Source organism: Micromys minutus, assembly GCF_963924665.1.
Source record: "Micromys minutus genome assembly, chromosome: 9".
NCBI classification, from domain to species: domain Eukaryota; kingdom Metazoa; phylum Chordata; class Mammalia; order Rodentia; family Muridae; genus Micromys; species Micromys minutus.
Window position 1 is genome coordinate 10,961,880 of NC_137978.1, and position 23,956 is coordinate 10,985,835.

General features: G+C 37.4%; 1 protein-coding gene and 1 pseudogene across 2 annotated transcripts in view; both read left to right on the forward strand.

Annotated features, from left to right (window-relative positions):
* The window catches only part of CAAP1 (caspase activity and apoptosis inhibitor 1), a 44,368-nt gene that overhangs the window by 15,751 nt on the left and 4,661 nt on the right, over nt 1-23,956 (forward strand). The window contains exon 5 of the mRNA XM_080921148.1: nt 13,660-13,733. Coding sequence (XP_080777274.1) covers nt 13,660-13,733 — 74 coding nt within the window. The remainder of the gene's footprint in view (nt 1-13,659; nt 13,734-23,956) is intronic.
* On the forward strand, nt 9,101-10,217 carry LOC308424227 (mitotic checkpoint protein BUB3-like; annotated as a pseudogene). Its single transcript has one exon. The product of its transcript is annotated as a mitotic checkpoint protein BUB3-like (transcript).

Genomic DNA, 23,956 nt, shown 5'->3' on the forward strand with positions numbered 1-23,956 from the left:
CAAGCAAGACCAAAAACCAGCTAGACACACCGCATCTTCATGTCTCCCTTGAGATCTCTAACTCCTTTCAGCTTTGTTGACTGCAATATATTTATTTCTCTTGGGCTGGTTCCATTTTTAGCAGCTTTCCTTGGCAGGTATCCCATGGCTTTCATGTCTCCAACATTTGGGGTCTCCAAGGAAATTCAGGTTTCATCTTCACAGCTTCACACAATGACCTCGAGACCTCTAAGCTATCATTGTTTATAGAGTTAAGTGTTGGTTCCTTGTATGACATGTATCAATCTGCTTGCATAGTATATTTGCCTAAACGTTTACTGTATGTGGTCTCTATAAATGAAGTTCTGATTGCTGTAAAAAAATACATAAAAGCCAGAGGCTAGTTTAGAAAATATATCAGTTTGTTAGCTTTTTAGTGACTAAGGAAAAGAAGATATAAAATATCTTGCTCAGTATATGAGATTCATTTTATAATTAATTAAATTATTAAAATATTTATCTTATTTTATTTGATTGTTTTTCCTGATTGTATGTATGCACCATGTGCATGTGTGTAGATAGTGCTCTTGGAGGCTAGAGAGGGCATTGGGTCTTCTGAACCAGGAGTAACAGTAAATCGTGAGCCAGTGTGTAGGTACTTAGAGCTGAACTGGGGTCCTCTGCAAGAACACCAAGATCTCTCCAGTCCCACTTACAAGTTCATGACTGCAAAATATCTGAGTTATTATAATTTTTAAAACTGTAGTTTGATATTTTTTACATTGTGTGTGTGTATATGCATGTGCGTTTGTGTGTGTGTGTGTGTGGTATTGTGTATGTGTGTATGTTTGAGTCAGTGTTATTATGTAGCCTAGGCTGTTCTTGAACTTGTGTCTTCTGCTTGTTTCTAAGTGCAGGGATTATAGGTATATGCCATCATGTCTGGTCATTTTCACTTTACCCTTTTTTTTTTGTTTGTTTCATGTTGTATTATTATTATCAACATTATTATTTACTATATCTGAGTGTCTAATGTGTGAGTGTGGGTGTGCATGTACCATCATAGTGCATCTATGGAAGTCTGGAAAACTTTGTGGAGTAGGTTCTCTACTTTTGTCTTTATGTTGGTTCTGGGTCTTAGATTTAGGTCATGAGACCTGCATGGCCAGGGCTTCACCTGCTGAGTCATTGCTTTCTTTATTTGTTTGATTTTGAGGCAGACTCAGATTCCTTAAGCTGGTTATCTGGTCTACTAACTACCTTCCAAGTGCAGAGGTGTGTTCCCCATGCCAAGCTTTTATCTCAGTAAACATAGTTTTCAAATGTCTGAATGAAGTCATTGATATTATAAAGATTGAATGCATCTCAAGGGCTGCAAAAATACATCAGTTTAAAGTTCTTGTTAGATCATCATGAAACCCATGGTTCATTCTCCAGCATTGGGAGAAAAGAGAACAAGAACTGCAGAAGATCCTAAAACAAACCCTAACTTGAGAAGCAGTGGGCGGCACATCTTCCTTCTCTAGTTATAGTTTCAATCAGAAAGGTCCTACACTCAGAGAATTGAGACTGAGATGCTGCAAACACCTTTCAACAGGAATCCACGGACCTGTGTGTGTGGTGTTCAATATGCTCATTTTCTGTTCTTTTTTGTGTGCTAAAAAGATATGGAAAGATACAAATGTTTGTGCAGAAAATGTAAAAGTTTCAAAATTATCTTTATAGTTTGTTAAGTCATTGTTGAGACAATTTAAAACATATAAATTGTATTTCTTGTCTAAAGTCACCTTTGCAATGCTTTTCTCTTTTCAGACTTTGTTTGTAATTCCCTGCTTAAAGTTTATTTGCTGTTTCTTACTTACGTTATGTTTTTTTAAAGATTTTACTTGTCTCTGGGTGGTGCATACAAGTACAGGTTCCTGCAGAGGCCAGAAATACTAGTTTCCCTGGATTTGGATCATTGTGGGGTCTGGGATTAGAACTCATCCTCTGGAAGAACAAAAAGTTCTCCTGATCCCCTATCCCTTTCTCCAGTCCTATTTACCTTCAAGTGGGTTAATTTTACTTCCAAAGTACCCGCAAACTAGGTAAATATGAGGAAATTTGATACTTGACTACATTGAAATTCATAAAAATTTGAAGTTGGTAACCTAGGCTTCGCTGCTTTTGTCAAGCTTGAGTTTCTGGGAAGAGAAACTGTAGTTGAGAAGATGCTGCCAGCAGATTGGACTGTTGGCAGGTCTGAGGGGCATTGCTCTTTGGTTATGTGGGAGGCCTTTGCTCACTGATGGTGGTACTACAACCTAGTTGTGGGTTATATAAGAAAGCAGACAAAGCAAGCCATGGAGAGCAAGCCACTACATAGCACTCCTTCATTGTCTCTGCTTCAAGTTCTGCCCTGACTTCTCTGTATGTACTGTATGCAACTAACCTAAAGCTGAAGTCAACCCTTCCTCTCCAAGTTGTTTTGGGCATAGCGTTTTGTCAGAGCAATCAAAACCTAACTAGGACAGTTGAGTTTAGGGGAAAATGTTTATAATTCTTTCTCTTAGAACTCTGAAACAGGAAGCTAATAAATTTAGGTGCACTCTGGGCAATGTGTAAGACCCTACCTCAAAAAAGGAAAAAAGAAAGAAAGAAAGAAAGAAAGGAAAGGAAGGAAGGAAGGAAGGAAGGAAGGAAGGAAGGAAGGAAGGAAGGAAGGAAGGAAGGAAGGAAGGAAGGAAAAGAATAGTAACAGTTCATAGGAACTCTGAGTATCTAACACCCATGGTTTCTAAATCACTAAAAGGAAGCAAACAAGCTAACTTATATTGCACATAGTCTAAAGTTTACCATTTCAACTCCTAATTAAGAATTGTATCAAAACTTATGACATTTACAGATTAAGATAAATTGCAGAGCCCAGGAATTAACATAGTATATCCATTTGGGGATTGGCTAGAAGAGAAGCTTTATTACAGTTAAAATCACACTAAAGATGAGAGTAGTTGTTGGCTTGTAATGTAATATGATTATGCTCTGAAGAATGTGTTTGTAATGAAATTTAAGTCTTGAATAGTACAGTAAAATAATTAGAACGGAGATTTTTATGTGTAAAGGATAAAAATACAAACACTTTAGGGAAATGAAAACCTAGTTTCAGAATTGTTATTGCAAAATACCTTTTTATGAATTTTAAATGAATATGTTTTTATTACAGGGTATGTCAGTGGAAATCAATTTGTATTTCCCTATAGGTAATGAGCTGTGTGGAAATAGTATTGTAGTTTTAGAGAATAGGAAAATTTGAAATTCTCAGAATAAGTTACACTGCTGGTTATATATATTCTGGAAATGATCCAGTCACTACTCACATTCTTTTAGCAGAAGGTATGCTTTGAATTAACTATCAAATTCAACGTTTAATTTTAGCTTTTAACAAAACTTGAACTAGTTAGAAACGAGTCTTTTAGTAGCCACTTTTGCTAAAAATAATATTAAAATATTTGAGTGCCCCTGAGCTTGATTAATAGGCAACACAAATTTACACTACAACCAAATATTTCTATCACTGAATTTTAAAAGGGGTCGAAGATAGACCTGAGATCTGGGCTTGTTGAGAACGATACCTTTGGAAACTGACTTGTGACTCAGTCAGCTCCTGTCACTAGTCTGCACTGCACAGCATGGCTGTGCTTAGTTGTAAAAGTGTGGAATAACAGGGGTGCTATGGACTCACACTTGTCACTAACTTTCTAGGCTTTAAGCCTCCTCTCATCTTTTCCCAGACATTATTTTGAAGCAAATTGTGACCCAGTTGTTTTAAAACAAGACTCAGATAGGAACTTTTTTAGAATCTCTCAAGATTTATATTTTTAGCATGTATACAGGCTAGTTTTGATGTCAGCTTGACACAGGCTAGAGTCCCTTGGGCAGATACCCTCAGTTGGGGATTGTCTCCATCAGAGGGCACTCTTTGATTGTGATTAATTTGGAAGGTTCCAGCCCACTGAGGGTGATGCTAGGCTAAGCAAGCTGTGGGATGCAAGCCAGTAAGCTGCACTCCTGTGACCTCTGCTTCCAGTTCCTACCCTCAGTATCTACCCTGAGTTCCCTGGGATTGTAAGATGAAAATAAACCTGTCTTTTATCACAGTACTAGTTACCCTAAGACATCATACACGGGAACTTCACAGGCTGTGGGTTGGATCCTCATTTTAGTAGTTGTATGGGTTGCCAATTGATTACACGTGGAGAGTTTTGAAGGACTTGAGAGAATATTTTGTTGTTTCAGTAGTTACTTAAAATGTTATTTCTGTTCTTGGTATCACTGAAATATAATTATTACACTAGATTCCCATTTTTCTTTTGTCAGTATAACACATGTCTATTTCTGCTACCTAATTCTCATATTTGATACATTTTTCATAATCAGTTCACCTGTTTTCTTATAGTTTTAATAAATTAGATATTTTAAAAGTAGTATTTTTTTTAATTTCCAGAAAATTTACACAAAGCTTTCTTTCTTTTATAAAACAAAATATTGGGATAGCTTTTCAATATCTGTGACACCCATTTCATATTCCCATTTTTCTACTTATAAGGTCATTTAGAAATGTCCACTACTTTTTTTCTAATTAATACTTTAATATATTGGGGAACATTAATTTATCCTATGTATTATCTTACCTGAGTTTATCTGAGTGCTCCTTTATGTTTTTGTCTGACTTGTTTCTGTGCTCCTTTAATGTGCTCATAAGGTGGAACTTATTAGTACCATATGTATTAGCTTCCTATTGCCAGTATAAAAAGTTACAGATGGGATGGTTTAAAATAACTCATATTTACTATCTCCTCAGTGTGCTTTGTTTCGTGTTGTTTTGTTTTGTGGAGGCAGGGTCTCACTAAGGACCCTAAGCTGACCTGCAAGTCACAGTCTTCTGCCACCTCCTGGATGTTAGGTCTGCTGGTTTGACTGTAGGCGAATGCTACCACATCTGGCGTGTCTTTTTATCTCACATTTAGAATCAGTTTTACTGGGCTAACACTGTGGTGTCAGCAGGTTAGCTATTTCCTTGACTTCATGGCTACTAGGTGCTGCCTATCCCCTAAAGCCCAGGAACCCTCCTTTGTTTTCCAAGCATGTGATGTTGCTTTCTTTTCTGTCTCTGACTCATCTTGGCTCCCTCTTATGATAACTGCTGTAATTGGATACATCAGGGCAATATGAAACTGTTTTTAAGCATATCTACAAAGTTCCCTTTTTCCATGTAAGCAACATTTATATATGTTATAGAGATTAGAAAGTATGTGTTTATTGGCCCCTATCAAAAAGAAATACAAAGGGTGCATGCAGGTATGTTTTTATGCATATAATATGCAGTTTCCAGGAGTATAAAATGATAGTAAGAACCATTGTATTTTACCTTCTCATCTTGGGGTATAAAGATACCACAACAGATGTGCAATTAGAAATATGTTGTTTTGCCAACTTTTTACTTCAATCCTTGAAAATATTTTGGCTTTTTGATTTTGGTCATATACTGCCTTTAGTGAAAATTTCTTCTTTTTCACTTTTTTAAATTGGTTATTCTCTCCATTCACATTTCTGATGATATCCCCTTTCCCCAGTCTCCTCCCATCTTCCCCTCCTATTGCTTCCATGAAGGTGCTCCCTTTCCCAACCACCATCTCCCACCTTAGCACCTTGGCGTTCCCCTATACTGGGAAAATAAGCCTTCGCTGGTCTCTCCTCCCATTGATGCCAGAGAATGCTGTCCTCTGCTGCATATGCACCTGGACTTGGGTCTTTCCATGTGTGCTCATTAGTCCCTGGGAGCTGTGGTGGGTTTGGTTAGTTGATCATTTTGTTCTTCCCATAGGATTTCAGTCCCTTTCAGCTCCTTCAGTCCTTTCTCTAGCTCCTTCATTGGGGTCCTCATGTTCAGTCCGATGGTTAGCTGCAAGCATCTTCCGCTGTATCAGTATGGCTCTGGCAGAGCCTCTGAGGAAGTGTCTATATAATGTTCCTGCCAGGAAGTACTACTTGGAAAATTTCCACTTATAAAATAATAAATCTATTTGAGCATACACTACTTTTTATAATAAGAAAGAAGTGTTTTATTGCCTTGTCGAATTCTAGGTACAGCTAGGTATGGCAGTGCAAGTCGGGAGACTGAGGCAAGAGGACTCAGTCGTAAGCTGCTGTGGACAGCGTAGCAGGAGTGTGCTTAAAAGACAACAGAACAGCTGCTGGGTAGTAGCCGACTTTCTGCTCTGAAGTAGGTAGAGCACTTTAATGTGGCACATTATTGTTGGTGTTCCTACTTAGAGGACCATTTTTGTAAGCTGTAGAGTTTGTGTGATGATACAATTGAGAGGGAGCTCACAGATTTAAGATGGCCTCAGTTTAAAGACACAGGTTACTACCAGCTTGACATTTGGCAGACTGGTTAACTTTTTGGCCTCAATTTCCTCATCTGAGGAATAAAATTTTACCTCATAGAACATTATGATGATCAAATAGGGAAAGGATTGAACGTCCTTAAAATTGTCATATGGTAAATATCGAAAAATATTACTGTATTACTGTGCAGTATTTTACTATGACTCTATCACAGTAACCTTTAAAATTCCAGTTTACATTGATGAATATTGGGAATTTCCACAATTCCTTTTGTTATGAAACCTAAAGAAAACTGTGAAATGTCTTTATTATCTTTTACTATTTTGTAAAAAACAGTTCATTGTCTTTTTTTCCACTTAAAAAGAATGCAGCTATGGCTGGGTATGGGAGTGCATGCTTTAATGTCCAGTTTGGCAAGCATATTTTACATAATAAGGTGACCATGAGCCTGTGGGAGGTAGTTCTTCACCTTGTGGTGTTTCACTTTAGAAATAACGGCATCTCAGTGATGTTTGCACACATTATCTCCAGACCCTGAGAATATATTGCATTATACAGCAAAGTAGACTTTAGATGTAAGATTAAGGACTTTGATAGGATTCTTATCCTAGATTATTTATGTGGACCTGATATAATCATCTGAACCCTTCTTAAAAGTTGAAGAGAGAAAGAGGAGTAAAAAAGACATGATAGCAAAGGTTAGGGTTAGGGTTAGGGTTTGAAAAAAGGATTTTGATCATGCCACCTCAAGGAACATGGTTCTGTCTAGACCCCAGATCCATAGCTACTCTTCCAAATCCTTTTGATTGTAGTCCAGCAAAATTCATACTGCACTTCTGACTTTCAGAATGTAGTGGGTATAGTGAATTTATGTGGATTTTATTGTTGTAATTGTTTTTTTGAGACAGGGTTTCTCTGTATAATAACCCTGGGTATCCTTGAACTTGCTCTGTAGTCCAGGCTGGCCTCAAACTCACAGAAATCCACCTGCCTCTGCCTATTGTGTGCTGAGATCAAAGGTGTGTGCCACTGCACGCAGCAAATTTATGCTCTCTTAACCATCAGCTTTCTCATGATTTGTTATGGCAATGATAAAACAAACAGACAAAAAACTAATGAGGGCATAAGGTGATTTCTCATTTTTAATCATTTTAAACAAAGCCATAATTAAATTTAAATGCAAGCTTTTGTATAAACAAACCTGTTATTCTGTATTTGTTTTATTTATATGAGTATATTGTAGCTGTCTTCAGACACACCAGAAGAGGGCATCTGATCCCCTTACAGATAAATGGTTGTGAGCCACCACGTGGTTGCTGGGAATTGAATTTAGGACCTCTGGAAGAGCAGTCAGTGCTTTTAATACTGAACATCTCTCCAGCCCCAAACCTGTTACTTTGTATTAAAGGAAGCATCTAGGATCAGAATTGCTGTGACATTTCTGTGTACTTGCTTGTCAACCCTGAGCACTCCATTTATTGGTTGTTTTGGTTTTAGCCTTTCTAACATGTGCAGTGTATCACATTGCAGTTTTAATGTGCATTTTCCTAATAACAAAAGATGTTGGATTCCAGTTGCTTTGTCTATGTGCTATCTACATGTCTTTCTCAATTGAAGGAACTTTAATATTTTATTGTTTCCTATTATGATTTTATTTTTTAATTGGTTATTTTATTTATTTACATTTAAAATGTTATCCCCCTTCCCAGTTTCCCCTCAGCAAACCTGCTATCCCATTCCTCCTCCTTCCTGCTTCAGTGAGGGTACTCCCACCTCAACACCCTTCACTGGGGAAACAAGCCATCACAGGACCAAAGGCCTCTCCTCCTACTGATACCAGACAATGCCATCCTCTGCTACATTTGCTGCTGGAGCCATAAATGGCTTCATATATACTCTTTGTTGGTGGTTTCATCTCTGGGACCTCTGGGGTGTCTGGTTGGTTGATAATGTTCTTCCTATGGGGTTGCAAACCCCTTCAACTCTTTCAGTCCTTTCCCCTAACTCCTCCATTGGGGTCCCTGTGCTCAGTATCTGCCTCTGTATTGGTCAGTCTCTGGCAGAGCCTCTCACGGCACAGTCATACCAGGTTCCTGTCAGCAAGTGCTTCTTAGCATCAGCAATAATGACTGGGTTTAGTGTCTGCAGATGCAATGGATCCAGCGGTGGGGCGGTGGCTTTTCATTGTCTTAGTCTTTTTGGAAAAAAATAGAAGTATTACATTTTGATGAATACTGAGGAGTGTGGAGAAAATCCAACACTATATATTTTTTGTTTTACCAGTTTACCTGATTTTTGCCAGTTGACCTTTACCTGTGAGAAAAATCATACTTTGTCCTGTTTATCTTTTTGTCAAATTTCCTAACACTTTATATTTGTATAAGAAATTGATTACTTTCCCCTCCCTTTAGAAACTCACTCACACACACATAAAATGGAAAGAAAGAATTATGTTTCAAGCTTTAGTTAATTCACAAGTGGTTGTTTTTGATTAAATTCCATGAATTTCCTCTGTGTGTTATTATTGTTTAAAAGCAAGCATTGAGTTGTAAGAAGAGAGAGTAGTACCACTTGAGACACAGTTGGGTTTGCGTCAGTTTGAGAACTTGCATTAGGGCTGCAGGAGAGCCCTCTTCTAACACGTCCATTGATCAGAAATTAAGCTGAGAATGCAGGTGGAGAAGGGAATTAGAAGAGTAAAAATAGGCCTTGCCTGCGAGTGCTCGTAGGGAAGCGGTGCGGTAGTGGCCGGTGCAGAAACGTTGCTTAGGCGAACACGAGATGACCGGTTCGAACGAATTCAAGCTGAACCAGCCACCCGAGGATGGCATCTCCTCGGTTAAGTTCAGCCCCAATACCTCCCAGTTCCTCCTGGTCTCCTCCTGGGATACGTCTGTGCGCCTCTACGACGTGCCGGCCAACTCCATGAGGCTCAAGTACCAGCATACTGGTGCTGTCCTGGACTGCGCCTTCTACGATCCAACGCATGCCTGGAGTGGAGGCTTAGATCATCAGCTGAAAATGCATGATTTGAATACTGATCAAGAAAATCTTGTTGGAACTCATGATGCCCCTATCAGATGTGTTGAATACTGTCCAGAAGTGAACGTGATGGTTACTGGAAGTTGGGATCAGACAGTCAAACTGTGGGATCCCAGAACTCCTTGTAATGCTGGGACATTCTCTCAGCCGGAAAAGGTCTACACCTTGTCAGTGTCTGGGGACAGGCTGATTGTTGGCACAGCTGGCCGCCGCGTGCTGGTGTGGGACCTGAGGAACATGGGCTACGTGCAGTAGCGCAGGGAGTCCAGCCTGAAGTACCAGACTCCTGCATCCGAGCCTTCCCAAACAAGCAGGGTTATGTGTTGAGCTCCATTGAAGGCCGAGTGGCCGTGGAATACTTGGACCCGAGCCCTGAGGTTCAGAAGAAGAAGTACGCCTTCAAGTGTCACCGACTAAAGGAGAACAACATCGAGCAGATTTACCCAGTCAACGCCATCTCCTTTCACAACATCCACAACACATTTGCCACAGGTGGTTCTGATGGATTTGTAAATATTTGGGACCCCTTTAACAAGAAGCGCCTGTGCCAGTTCCATCGGTACCCCACCAGCATCGCATCCCTTGCCTTCAGTAATGACGGGACCACGCTCGCAATAGCATCGTCATACATGTACGAAATGGACGACACGGAGCATCCTGAAGACGGCATCTTCATTCGCCAAGTGACAGATGCAGAAACAAAGCCCAAGTCCACGTAATTGTCTGGGGAAAGGCGGTTTGTCTGGGAAAGGCTTTGTCTGCCTCCTCCAAACACGTACTTCCCCCAAGGCCTGCTTGTAGTCACTGGACACTCGGTCGAGTGTGTGGATTTCTGTGTCTCCTGTTGTAACAGAAGTGTGTCTGTGTCCTGTGATTGTTTGGGGTGGGGAGGCTGTGGTCCTGTATAGTAGTCTTAGGAGTCTCCTGCCCTAAGCCACCCCTTTGCTGTTTTTGTTCACTATCTAAAACTGTTCTATTTTTCTTCTGTCTAATAAATCAGAGATTTGGAACTTTAAAAAAAAAAAAAAAAAAAAAAAGAAGAGTAAAAATAAAATTAAAGTTGTCTTAAATTGTTTTCAGTACAAAGATCAGTGTTGAATTTTAGTCCAGATTGGCTTTGTCATGTGTCCCTTAGGCTCTCCTAGCTCTCCATGGATTACTCTAATATTCCTAGTTTTAAAGTAATGCAAACACATTTTGTTTTAATTATAAATGGCAGGGTTTTTTTTTTTTAATTCTTTCCTAGTTTGGGTGATTCACAGCACACATTTCATCATCTTAAAGTAGACTCAGACTCTGATCCCTATCATAAAACTAGAAAAAAACACAATATGCATATAACAGTTTCCTTAGACTTTTAATATGTTTTTGTAAATATTCTTGCTTTCTCTACTGTTTAGTGTAATTCTTTTAGTTGTGTAAAGAACTAGACCTATTTGACAATTTTAGTTGTGAAATATACACCTTAGAAAAGTTTCTAGTATTTTTATTTGTATTTTATTTGCGTGTGTATTTTTAGACAAGGTCTCTCTCTGTAGTTCATGCTGTGCTCAAACTTTTGGAGATCTTCCTGTGCCTGCCTCTTTGAGAATTGGGTTTATAGGTGTGTGTCACCATCCCTTGCTTTAATAGTGACCTTTACATTTTAAATCATTCAAAGCTACCTTTGGACTTTAAAAAATTGTATATTTTCATTTTGCTACCACAGGGTGGCGTGCTGTGCCCACTTACAGAAATTTGTTTGGTGACTTGAACAGCCTGATCAAACCTAACTTAAAGTAAAATTTAATGCATGCAAATAAATTGTTTATAACAGTAGATAATCTTTATAGAGTCTTATTTGAAAGATATTTACGGGGCATTGATTAGTTTTATTGCATTTTTACTTAAACATTTTATTTGGAAGTAATTTTAGACTTAATACATTGGAAAAATCGGACTAGTAAAGGAGACATCTTTATGGCATATGTTTAGATTTACTTCTTATTAGCATTTGATCCTTTACACACCGTGTGTGTGTGTGTGTGTGTGTGTGTGTGTGTGTGTGTGTTTAAGAAACTTTAATATTATTGCATATGCCTGATGAGTCTCTGCTGCACACATGTGGATGTAGGGAACAGTTCTTGCTCCTCTTTTTACATGGGTTCCGGGATTGACCTCAGACTGTCAGGCTTGGCTGGCAAACACCTTTACCTACAGCTCTGTCTCTCAGGCCCTACCTGTGTAGTTTTTTGTGTGAGTGAACATTTGAGGCTTAAATCACATTATTACGTGACACATTATCCCTAAGTGCTACATTGTGTTTTCAGAAGAACATGGTAGTTCTATAATCACAATTATCAATTTCAGGAAACTTAACTTTCACAAAAGACCTTTATCCAGTTTACCATCAGTCTTTCCATTTTGATTCAGTTCAGTTCAGCCCTTACTCTCCTGCAGTCAGGTCAGCTGTTATATGTAATTGTCATGGCTTTTTAGATTCCTTTGACATGAAATATTTTCATAGCCTTTTGTATTTCATATTATTGACATTGAACTCAACTTTACTAAAAAGTATCACTTATTTTAGTGATGCTTTTATTTGATGCTTCGTCATAATGGAGGCTATCCATTCTCAGCTAGATGGCAGAGATTTTGTTGTGTTGTCTTTGGAGTATGATATATGTACTGTATGCCTTTCACTAGTGCTACTATGTTGTCTTTTGTTGCTGATAATTTGGTGTACATTAATATTAATTAAATTTAACTGCTACCTAACAGCACAAAAATTACAGATTTTAATGGAAGACTGTCATATTTTGATACAAGTGCATACTTTTTGTGATTTTAGAATTATATGCCATTTGAGGTTACATAAAAGTAAATGTTTTCTTTAAATGTTGCTCATTGTTCAGAGTATATAATATCTGAGTTTTCTGGAATGCTTGAGGTAATACATTCAATTATATTCCTAGCCATCTTTGTATTTTGTCCCTGGATTACTAAGGAGAATTTTTGATACCCTTCTTGGGACATGCTAGTCATTGTAGTGAAATAAAAGAATAAAATCTTAGTAGGTGACATTAAATAGTAAGTAAACATTAAAAAGTAAAGTCAGGGCAACTACAGATCTCACAGAAATAATTATTAGTACCAAAGGCAAGTGAATTTCTTAAGATAGATATTGCTATTTCTGTTTCTTTTTTCTGTATGGCAGAATTACTAATGTACATCACCATGACTGTCTCCAAAGACATGATCTTATAGTCCTTGGATTTGGGTTTGTATTACTGATTTTTAAAAAAGAATTATTATTTATTTATGTATATGGGCACACTGTTGCTGTCTTCAGACACACCAGAAGAGGGCATCAGATCTCATTACAGGTGGTTGTGAGCCACCATGCAGATGCTGGGAATTGAACTCAGGACCTTTGGAAGAGGAGTCAGTGCTCTTAATCACTGAGCCCTCTCTCTCAAGGCTGTGATTTTTTTAAAATACAAAATAAACATATACTTGCCAAGTACATTGATTGTAAAGAATAAACTTGGTGAAGAAATATTTGCAATTCTATTTTTATTCTCAGGTTACTTGAAAGACTTGTTACTTTAACTGGCTGAAATAGGTTCGTGACTAGCAACAGGACAGCGATAAAATTCTCAGGGAAATACTTGTCTTGAGAAGGTCATTGCTTATCTCCCTTGAATATTCACAGGTTTCATCTGGATATTGAAAATGTGCCTGTACCAGGGGCACTTAGATGGCACAGCACTGTATGCAGCCGCACTGCACGCTCTTACGTTTAACCTATTTACTTTGATTACATATGTATATTATATATCAAATGTATTTTCCCTATATATAGTAGACATCAAAGCATTTGGAGTATGAAATTAGATGAATATAAAGTAATTTGAATGTTAAAATGCCCATTACATTTAACCATAAAAATGGAAAAATTACTGGATACTGCTGTGAGTTGTGATTTCTGCCATCAGCTACCCTACAGAGTTTTGGGAGAAAAAATTGCCTCTGAGTTCCCCTAGGTTTTTCCTTTGATTTTACAAAGAAGTACATTGTATAAATTAAGACCAAGTTTATAATTGCTTCTTCTGACACATGTATACATCGTTCTGAGTCTCCTTAGTACTAAATTATACCCTGGAGCTTGGAATTCATTATTGTGTCTCCCTGGCATGTAACGTAATTCTAAGAACTTGGACATTAAATGATTTAATACTGTTTTAAAAGTTTTTTATTTTTATTGCTTAGGCAAGATACCTGTGTAGATTCTACTTCATCCCTGAGACAGAACAAACAACCAGAAGGTTTGGAATCAAAACAAGGTATGGATCAAATACTTAATTTTGTATAGCTTTAACCAATGGTAAATTTCCAGTGTTAAAAATCCACCCTGTTTTACAGAGAGGGAAGTGGAGTGCAGTGTTTATCCATGATCTTCCTAGCACTTGGTGGCCTGAGTGTTGTGTGATTGTTACAGGTGCCACCAGAAGGTCTTACCATCTTCAGTGGTTTTATTTCTGTTATTTCTATTTTGTGTTTTAAGTTGCAAAATGGAGGTGAGTTAGTTGGGTACCCTTGGGTTATATGTACAACAATGATAACTTTGTAGGGTAACTAACCCTAATCCCCGTGACAAGGTATCTTTCCTTATTTACTCTCTTCCTTCAAGTCAGTTTAATATAACCATCTAGTATATATAAAGTGGTAGTTTCCATTTATTTATGCCTTATAGACCAATGGGGCTAATTATTTAAGTGCTTTAAAAATTCTAATCTTTATTAGGAAAAATTGGAAGTATTTTTTATTGTTCAAATGTCATCTCATCTTTTTTCTATTTGTAAAATGATTTTAAAAATTTCTGTAAAACTTGAGCTATAGGAACTTTTCAGAAGAGAAACAGATTTTTACTTCTTTTAGGCAGGAGTGCTGAAGCTTTACTTTGTTACTGATAACTGGTAACAAAGTAGAAAATGTATAATGCATAACATATGTATATATAATCTAGATTTTTAAAATGCAATCATGTTTATTAATATTCCTGATGCTGTTGGAAATTCTCCAATGCTTTTTAAAAATTATCTCATATTAGGCTTTTAAGTTGCCAGAGAAAATTATATATTTGTGCTGTGAGTACTGAGCATCCTCACAGATAGAAACAGAATTGGTTCATCAGCATTTCTTTGTCATAGAAATACAAGTTATAAGCACATTGTTTTCAGTTAGTGTAATTATTATCATCTAACTCTCGCTACATTTCACATATAATTAGATCACAGTGCAATTGTGGCATTTCCTTTTGAGGCTGGGTCCCACTTTGTAGCCAGGCTGGCTTTGAACTCACAATTCTCTTGCCTCTGCCTTGGGAGTGTTGTGAGTAGGCATATAACTACCACACTCAGCCTGCCTTTATCACTTTCCTTTGTTCCTAAAGTTCTTGGTATTGACTGGGCAGAGTATGTGAGTATGCTGTTAGATCACCTAGCGGAAAAAAATATAATATGAAGAATAGAAAAGACTAAAATGAGGCAGGTTGATTCTGATTCTAGTAGAAAAGAAGCCAGAAACTGCACTGCAGAATTTACGCTAAGGTTAATTTTCTAAGGGAAGGTGTTTTGTGGCTACATGTTCAGAAATGCAGAGTTGTTAAAAACACCAATGCGGTATCAATAGGGTGTTTTGTTGTCATTTTCGTATAGTTACTTTAATCATTTGAAAATCAGCTATGGAAAAGCCAAGCGGAAGAGAAAAGATCCAAGTAGCCATATGCCTGAAAATGTATACATTTTGTATTTCAGAGCGTGTAGACTATGAAGTCTCCCACATTAACATGGGAAGCAGTGTTGTCAATAGGCAGATGTAAGGAAAGTGAGCTTAGACTGCTGTGCAAACATGCTCAGATTGTAACTAACCTGTGGAGAATGCTTATACTTCCAGGGAGTTTGGATGTTGCTGTTAGTTTTGTTTTCCCATGGTTGACAATGGAACTCAAGAAGGAAGTCCTGTATGCTAGGCAAGTGCTCTACTGTTGAATCGCTCCAGTTCCACCCTCTTATAAGGAAATAGAAGTAAAGTTTTTTTTGTTTTTAAGAAAGTGTTCTTAAGTAAAATGTAAAATCGTTTGCTGCCTGGTAAGATGAGAATAAATTATCTGGAAGTTGTATTTATGTAGAATATGTCAGGTAAACTCTAAATGAAAAAATTGTTTTCTACTTGTAATTTGCAAAACTCTGAAAATCTAACCCTGTTTCTGTAACAGCCATTCTGCTCACAGTAGCTCTCAGTGCAGTAGGCCAGAATATAAAGCAGCACTGACTCTCCTGTTTGCGTTTTCAGGATGAATCCTGTTATGACCTAGTATTTCTGTATGGAGTAGACTGCTAATTTACATTTTCTTTGCAGTTATTTTAGTTTGTAAAGGGTTCAAGTATGGTTTGAGTAGTTATCCAGATAGGACTCAGGCGTCCACTGTCGGTTAGTTAAGGTGATGTTTCTTTGTCAAGCGCTGGTGAGAAATAGCATGTCTGAACCTGGCAGTGCTAAGGATAAATATTGAACTTATGAACTAAACTTTATCATACAGATGCGAATAACTAAAAATCTACTTTTACCATGAAAATACTATTTAAATGATTGGAATAGTAACAAAATTAAAACTCTTGTGTTAGAAATCATTCATTTTCAATCAAAGGGTAGTTATATGAGCAACATTAGTTATAGGGTTTTTTTTGTTTTGTTTTGTTTTTTGTTTTTTTTTTCACCACAATTGCATGTATGTGTATATGTGAGTATGCACATGTTGATGAAATTAAACCAAACCCCTGTATAAGCTTGTTCTGAGCTTGGGACCTTAAGGTTTTCCAAAATATTAGTGATGGTACTGTTGAAAAGGCTTAGAGCTGCTTTTAAAATAGTATGGTGTCTTTACATTTAAAATATGGATCATTTGTGCTATAGATTGAAAAATGAAAATTTCTGTTTGCTGGAGGTAATGTGTAGAAAACATTTTTAATCTTTAAAATCTATTTTTGCTAGTGCGTAATAAGTTAATTTTCCTACAGACTTATTTTGAGGACATTCAGCAATATTAAAATGTAGATCTGTATTTAAATTATTTATGTCTTGGGGATATGTGTAGTTTACAAATTATTGTAACTTAAAAATTAAGTTAAAATTATGCTTGCATTACGTCTTTAAGTTGTAATGTTAATGAAATTATACTACACTTGAGAAAGTTGGTTATTTAGGTTAATGAGAAGAGTTGAGGTTTATTGTTATTTTAAAACATTTGAAAAGTTGTTAAATAGAAAGTGATTAGTTTGTTTTGTATTACTCATAAGAATGAAAGCAGAGTTGACAATATTATCATTAGATAAAACTTTGGAGTTTAATTTCTCATTTCAGAGGTATCAGCAACCACTTTGGATTGTCCCAAGTTTCTATATGGAAGGTGCTTGAGTGAAGATTGCATAAATCACCACCTGGTGGTGCTGTTGTACAGCAGATTCAAGCAATGCTTGGCTGTTTGACTTTGATATTAAACTTTCTTTGAAATTGTCACATTTTGTGAAGACTAGTGTCCACTGCATTTTTTGTACTTGGGCAAAGTGTTTAACATGTTTTTTTTTACTTTGTTTTACTGTAGAGCAAACTATACAAACTTGGTTTTTTGTTCTCTACATTTTTCTTGTTATATTAAAAAAAGGATGCTTAATTTAGTCCTTAGTCTGTTTGAGGATTCTTTGTAATATATTCACTGGTTCATCAGTGTCAGTAAGGTATTTGCTATATTTTACATGTTCTTCATATGAAAGGAGAGATATGCATGTGCACATAAAATATATATGTAAGATTTTTACCTTGGTTAGGCTCAAATCTAACCATTAAATATAGATAGTTGACTCATATAACTAACGTTTTAGCCTTTGGATTTGTGAATTAATAAAGACTGCACAGTATTAAGGATTGCTTAGATGTGCTAGGAGTGTGGCTCAGCAGTAGATCCCTAGTCTAGCATATGTAAGGGTCTAGGTTTGATCCCCAACACTGCAAAAAAAAGTTAAATAAGAGGTTTATAAGAGCTTCAAGAATTTGAAAGGCAGGCTTGAATAGGAATAGGTAAGGAAGGCTTCACTAGGAACAAATGCCATTGACTAAGCTATGTGATAAAAGCTTTTATTTTTAAATAAGCTTTCAGCAGTGCAGACCACCAGTGCATGCTAGCCATATTTCCAGGGATGTGCAGGCAAATGCCACAATATATAAAGTAAATCAATAGCATGAGCTAATTATGCTAATTCTATCTTTCAATCTTTTTGAATATATATCTACATACATAAAACATCTGAATAATTATAGCAGTGTAAACCAGTTGATAAGAATACAAAATATACATGCTGGTATAGGTGTTTAAAATGTTTTTCTTTACAGGCAGGCAAACAGGCTAGACTGTCAAAGAACCGCAGGGACTAGAGAATGGAGAGATGCTAGGAGTGGCCCTCAGCCCTCCTAACGCTGCAACCCTCATGTTGTGGTGATCCCCCGGCCATGAAATTATTCTATTGCTACTTGATAACTGTAATTTTGTTACTGTTATGAATTGTAATGTTAATATCTGATATGCAGGAATCTGACCCCAGAGGTCACAGCTCATAGGTTGAGAATCAGATTGTCTAGCCGCTAGACAAAGGGAAAGAAAGTGTCAATGTAGCTGTGTGAGTCTTAGATTAAGTTCTGTAGTTCTTTAGTATAGCATCATGATTATATTCCATAAAATCTATCTCAGATGTATTTATGAGGTATGATGTTGGGTACGTTAGTTTCAGAATGCCACAGTTCATGGTTTAGCCAATACAATCTGTTATTTGCCAGTCACACCTGAAGACTGGAGGAAAATATTAATTTTAGCTTTAAGATCCTCTTCCTAGCTGCCTGGAATGAAGATGTAGCACTCTCAGCTCATGCTCCACCCTGCCTGCCTGGATGCTGCCATGCTCTTGCCTTGATGATAGTGGACTATCATCTGAACCTGTAAGCCAGCCCCAGTTAAATGTTTTTATAAGGGTTGCCTTGGTCGTGGTGTCTGTTCACAGCAGTAAAACCCAAACTAAGACACTTGGCTTGTTTCATGGAGAATGAAATTACAAAAAGGCTTGGCTCAGTATTTTGAAAAATGTCTAATTCTTTGTTTCATTCAGTAATGTTCACTTTACACATTTGATTCTGGGATATGTTTTCTAGGATGAAAGCCATATGCTTATGGCACTTATTTCAGAGGCTACACAACACGATTTTTCCGCAGATATTTGGATCATGTTTGGTACACTAGGTACTTTTAAATTAGTAAATACTCCCCACCTTCGCCTCCTGGATAGGGAGGACTGCAGCTGCATGAATTGCATCTGTTTAGGGAGGTTCCTTGGTGTGTGTGCACAGGTGCATATGTGGGTCTATACAGTGAGAGGTCAGCCTCGGTGTTGTTCTTCAGGTGCCATCCACCTTGTTTTATTATTTGGAATGGAGCTTGTCAGTTAGGTTAGGTTGACTGGTCAGGTAGCCCCCAGGGACTCACCTTCTCTGCCTACTTAGTGCTGGGATTATAGATGCATATTTTACCATGACTACTTAAAAAAAAATGGGTTATAGGGACCGAGGTTGTAGGGATAGGACTTAAGCCCCCATGTTTACATGGCGTTTACCAGTGGAGCTATTCTCCAAGTCTGTGGCTGTTTCAGCTTGTGACTTATATTCATTAGTTCTTTTGAGATTTTTGGCTTATCAAAAGAGCACAGTAATTGGTAGCCTGATGCCAGTAGTCAGCCCTGAAAATATAGACTGAACAGGACATATTTATGTATGTAGGAGTATGTGTGTATATACATATTGCATAGTGAATACATATAGATATATGTGTATCATAAGAGACTGAAAAAGAGTTCAAGAATCTGAAAGAGATCAGTGAGGGATATATGGGAGATCTGGGAGGGAGGAAACAACATAGAAATGAAATGCACTCATTTTAATCTTTTTTTTTTTTATATTTTCTGTATTTACATTTCAAATGTTATCCCCTTTTCCCCCATCTCCCATCACCTCTCTCCCTCCCCTCGCTTCCATGAAGATGTTCCCACTCCCACCTCAGCAATTTGGCATTTCTCTACACTTAGAAAACGAGCCTGAAATGAAGTAATTTTTAAGATAATCTTTAAATGTCTTTTGGGTTATATCTTTTCAAATCTTGGAACTGATCTCTTCATCTAACACATTGTTGTTTAGTGCTAGGCACTTGGGCTAAAGAGATAATAAAATGTTCCTGGTCTGGAAAGAACCTAAGAAAAGAAAAAGATACATACTTTTTTCTCCCATATTCACCTGTTTCTGACTCTGTATGTGCTCTTTTCTCCTGTTGAGACTGATGAACTATCGAATCAGCCTTGTATTTGTGTACAGGTTATAGTCTCTGATAATATACATTTTTTTCTATCTCATGTCAACCATTCTCTCCTATTCTTGTGAGCTGTTACTACAACTCAGTCACTGTTGACTGCGCATCCTGACCTCCTATCTGCATTTGACTCTTTGATGATTTTCCTTTTCCTGGAATTACCCTCCTTTACTTCTCCTTCTGGGTCTCCTCTTCTTTACTTCTGCAGAGTGTGTGGTCCAGGACTTAATCTTTGATCTTTTCAACATTTCATAGATAGTGATCTTAAGTAGTCCCAGGGCTGACTGGAAGAAAGCCTTACTTGCTTTCTGCACTCCAAGTGATCTTATCTGTACTGTTGGTTTTGATTTCTAGTTCATAACATGGTACTTCTACATCCCAACTATATCTTGATCAAATGTGACCTGACCTGTCCAAACTAGGTACCACCGTTACCTCCTCCATTTTCCAGAGCTCAAAGCTCTCATCTCATACTTCAGCTTTCCTAGGAGTTGGTGTTATGTTTACTGGGCTGTAGTCCTAAAGAAGTCATCATTTGATAATTAGCACTGCACTATTCTCTAACATCTAATTTACAGCCTGCCTCAGAGTATTTATGGGAAGCTGTCAGTTGTGACTGAGTTTCAATACTTGGGATTCAGTGTTTACATCTGAGATTTTAAGTTCATTGGTATGAATAGAAAACTGTAGGTAAAACCAAAACCAAACAACCAAACAGTTCCAAATCTGTGTTGCTTCCCTAGTCTACTACTTCTCACCTCTTCTTGATATGGAACTGGTCAGGACTTGATTCCTGCTACCCCTGCCTACTTAATACCTGTTAGTAATTGTTTATAACCATTTAGGGGTACTCAGGTGTTAACTGGACATGGTCCTTACTCTTTCTGCCTACCGTGCAGTATTTTTTATTTACATCTGACTATCTTCATTAAATAGAGTGTTTTATTAGATAAAGGGCAATATATGTTTTTGGTTCCTTTAAGTCTTTAATACTAGTCCATAGAAATTGGTCTTGTCAATTATTTTTAATAAGTAAGGCTCTAGATGGATAAAAGTGGTGTGCGAGCATGTGTTTCTGTGTGTTCATGCATCATTGTGTATATGTAGGTTAGAGGGCAGCTTGTAGGTGTCTATTCTGTTCATCCACTTGTAAATATTGAGAACTAAACTCAGATCATCAATCAGCCTTATTGGAAAGCATCTGTGATAGTTCGTATATGATTGGCCCAGGGAGTAGCACTATTAGGAGGTGTGGCCTTGTTGGAGGACTGTGGTCTTGTCTTGTTGGAGAAGGTGTGGTCTTGTCTTGTTGGAGTAGGTGTGGCCTTGTAGGCATGTGATTGGATTTTAATATCCTCTTCTTAGCTGCCTGGAAGTCAGTATTCTGCTAGCAGCTTTCAGAACAAGATGTAGAACCCTTGCTGCCATGCTCCTGCCTGAATGATAATGGATTGAACCTCTGAACCTGTAAGCCAACCCAATTAAATGTTGTCCTTAATAAGAGTTGCCTTGGTCATGGTGTCTGTTTACAACAACAAAACCCTAAGACAGCATCTTTACTGGCTGAACACTGGCCAGTAGTCTGTACATTATTCTTTTTACAGAAGATGTAAGGAAAAATACTCTAGCATTTTCACCAGCTGTTCCAGTGCCTCCTCAGAAAAGTACATTGTTTCTGAGCTTAGTTTTTCCTTCTGTCCTCAGCAAGATGAGGCCAGAATAAATAAATAAATATATATATATATATATATATATATATATATATATATATATATATATATATATATTTTTTTTTTTTTTAAAGCAAAATCAATGCTTAGGCAACATGCCATGTGTGACGTAAACAGTGAGGCTGAGCACAGGCTTTTTGGACAGGTTGTAAAGACCGAGATGTTACCAGGAGAGAGTATGTGTGTGAAACCTAACAGTTAGTGCCGTCCATATACAGGGCATAGGGCTGACCGCTTGAGCATGACCAGCCTCTGGGGGCAAGTCCCTGAGGAAAACACTCTTAGGTGGCTGCCCATAGCTTTTCAACTACAGATGGGACCTTATGAGCCCTTCCCCAATTCATGCTAGGATGCAAACTGGTGTGGTTTTATGCAGATAACCATATTGTTTTTAACTTCATCATTCATGTCTAGAAGACACATGACAGTTATTTACAGCAGTCTTCCCAATCCTCACCTCTTAGAATATTTCATGTTCCTCTACCTTGATGTTCCTGGAGCCTTGGAGACAGTGGTGGTTTTTATACATGTCTCACTTTAGGGATGGGTACCCTATAGCTTTGTATACTTTGTACTTTGACCACTGTGGGTTTCTCTAATATTTGCAAAAATCTCTTGATTTTCTTTGGTTTATTGAGATAAGGTCTCACCATTGGTCTTGAACTTTCAAGGTCTTTCCTCAGTCCCCAAACTCTGAATTAGGTGTTTTCCACTCCTTACTAAAAAGAATTTTTTTTGTTAGATTTAAATTTTTTATATGTATTGAATGTGTATGTCTGATGATCATGGAGGTCAGAAGATGACATCACATCCCCTGAAACTAGAGTTAAGGATGGTTGTGAGTCATAGTGTCAGTGTTGGGAACTGAACCCAGCTCCTCTGCAAGAGCAAAGAGTATCCACTGAAACTCTGTAGCTCTGTTTCCTTAATTTGCTTTTGTAAAATTTCCATATTTTCAATGTACTAGATTTTCTCCTGCCCTGCAGAAAAGTCCTAGGTCTTACTAGTCAGTAAAAAGTAGGTTGTTGTTGTTGCTGTTGTAAAGATGGGTTTGTAGGTGAAGTTGGCTTTGAAGTCCTGACTGTTGCAGTTAAAGGCATGTTCTACCATGTCTGGCTTAAAAGCAGTATCTTTTCAATTTATGTTTCCTTAATTGGAAAATATGTTGAAAAACACTTTTTGTGGTTCATAAATTTGGGAAATGCCTGACTCTGTTGCTTGCTACTCTTTGTTCTTATGTCTGGTTGTTTATCAGTATGTGTGTGTGTATATATATATATATATAGTTTCTGTATTTTTCCCTTTTACAAAAATATTTTGGTAGTGTTTTCCTGAGTTCTATTCCTGTCTAAGAAATCTTAACTTTTTTTCTCTCCCCTCCCCTCCTGTTTTTCTAGTATCAGGAATATACCCAGGGTCTTGAATGGGCTAGGGTAGCACCTGTCACTGAGTTGTACCTCTCATCCTTGGATTTTGATTAAAACTTCATTGTTGTTTCTTTGTGTGTTTTTAACCTTTCTTTTTTCTTAGGAATGATTCATATTTACTTGCCTTCTCTTCAGTTCGTTTACATTTTTTTGTGCTATCATCTTTGAGATATTTCTCTCCTATGTGACTAGTTACCTTTTGCAGGAATTTGGTCATCTGTCTGAATACTCCCTTTCCTAGGCTTGTCTCTTGGCTTTATGTAATAATTACTATCAGAAGGTTTCACAGAAGACTAGCTTTTCATGTTACAAATGAGAACTGTGCTAACTGGGATAGAATAAGCTCTATGGGTGTTATGTATGCTCATGTAACTTCAAGTGGCTTTTTAGCTTTGAGCAAGATTGTGATGTCATCAGTGTTTGTGTTTATTTGATTGTGTTAGCTGTCCTGTCTAAAACATTTATGGAACCTTGGCATTGTCTAGCAGTGAAATTTGTTGCAGATTATAGTAAGAGACAGGCATTGCACTTGCTTTTCCTGTTCTGCAGTACATACCCTTTTATTTACACCTTCTTATGTTGCTTGCCTGTGTCTCTCAGCGTACACACAGCATTGGAGATTGAACCTATAACCCCTGGCCACGTTTATTTTAAAGTGAATGGACATTGGTAGTTTTCTTCTCCTTGGCAGTAAAATGTTTGAAAAACATAAGATGCTGTGTTTAGTTGTCAGATATTTAGCCTTTATGCTATTGTCCCGTGTTGATATGTGTAGCTCATCAGGTAATGTAAACACATATTTCTCTGTTAAATCAGGCTACTCACTTGTGTCAGTGGTTAATTTGAGTAATAATGATTGATTCATATTTCTGTCTAGATATTGAGTCTAGTTGGGTTGGTTTATTATTTAGAACTCTAGTACTTGTGTTCAGAGTTTGGGATATGAA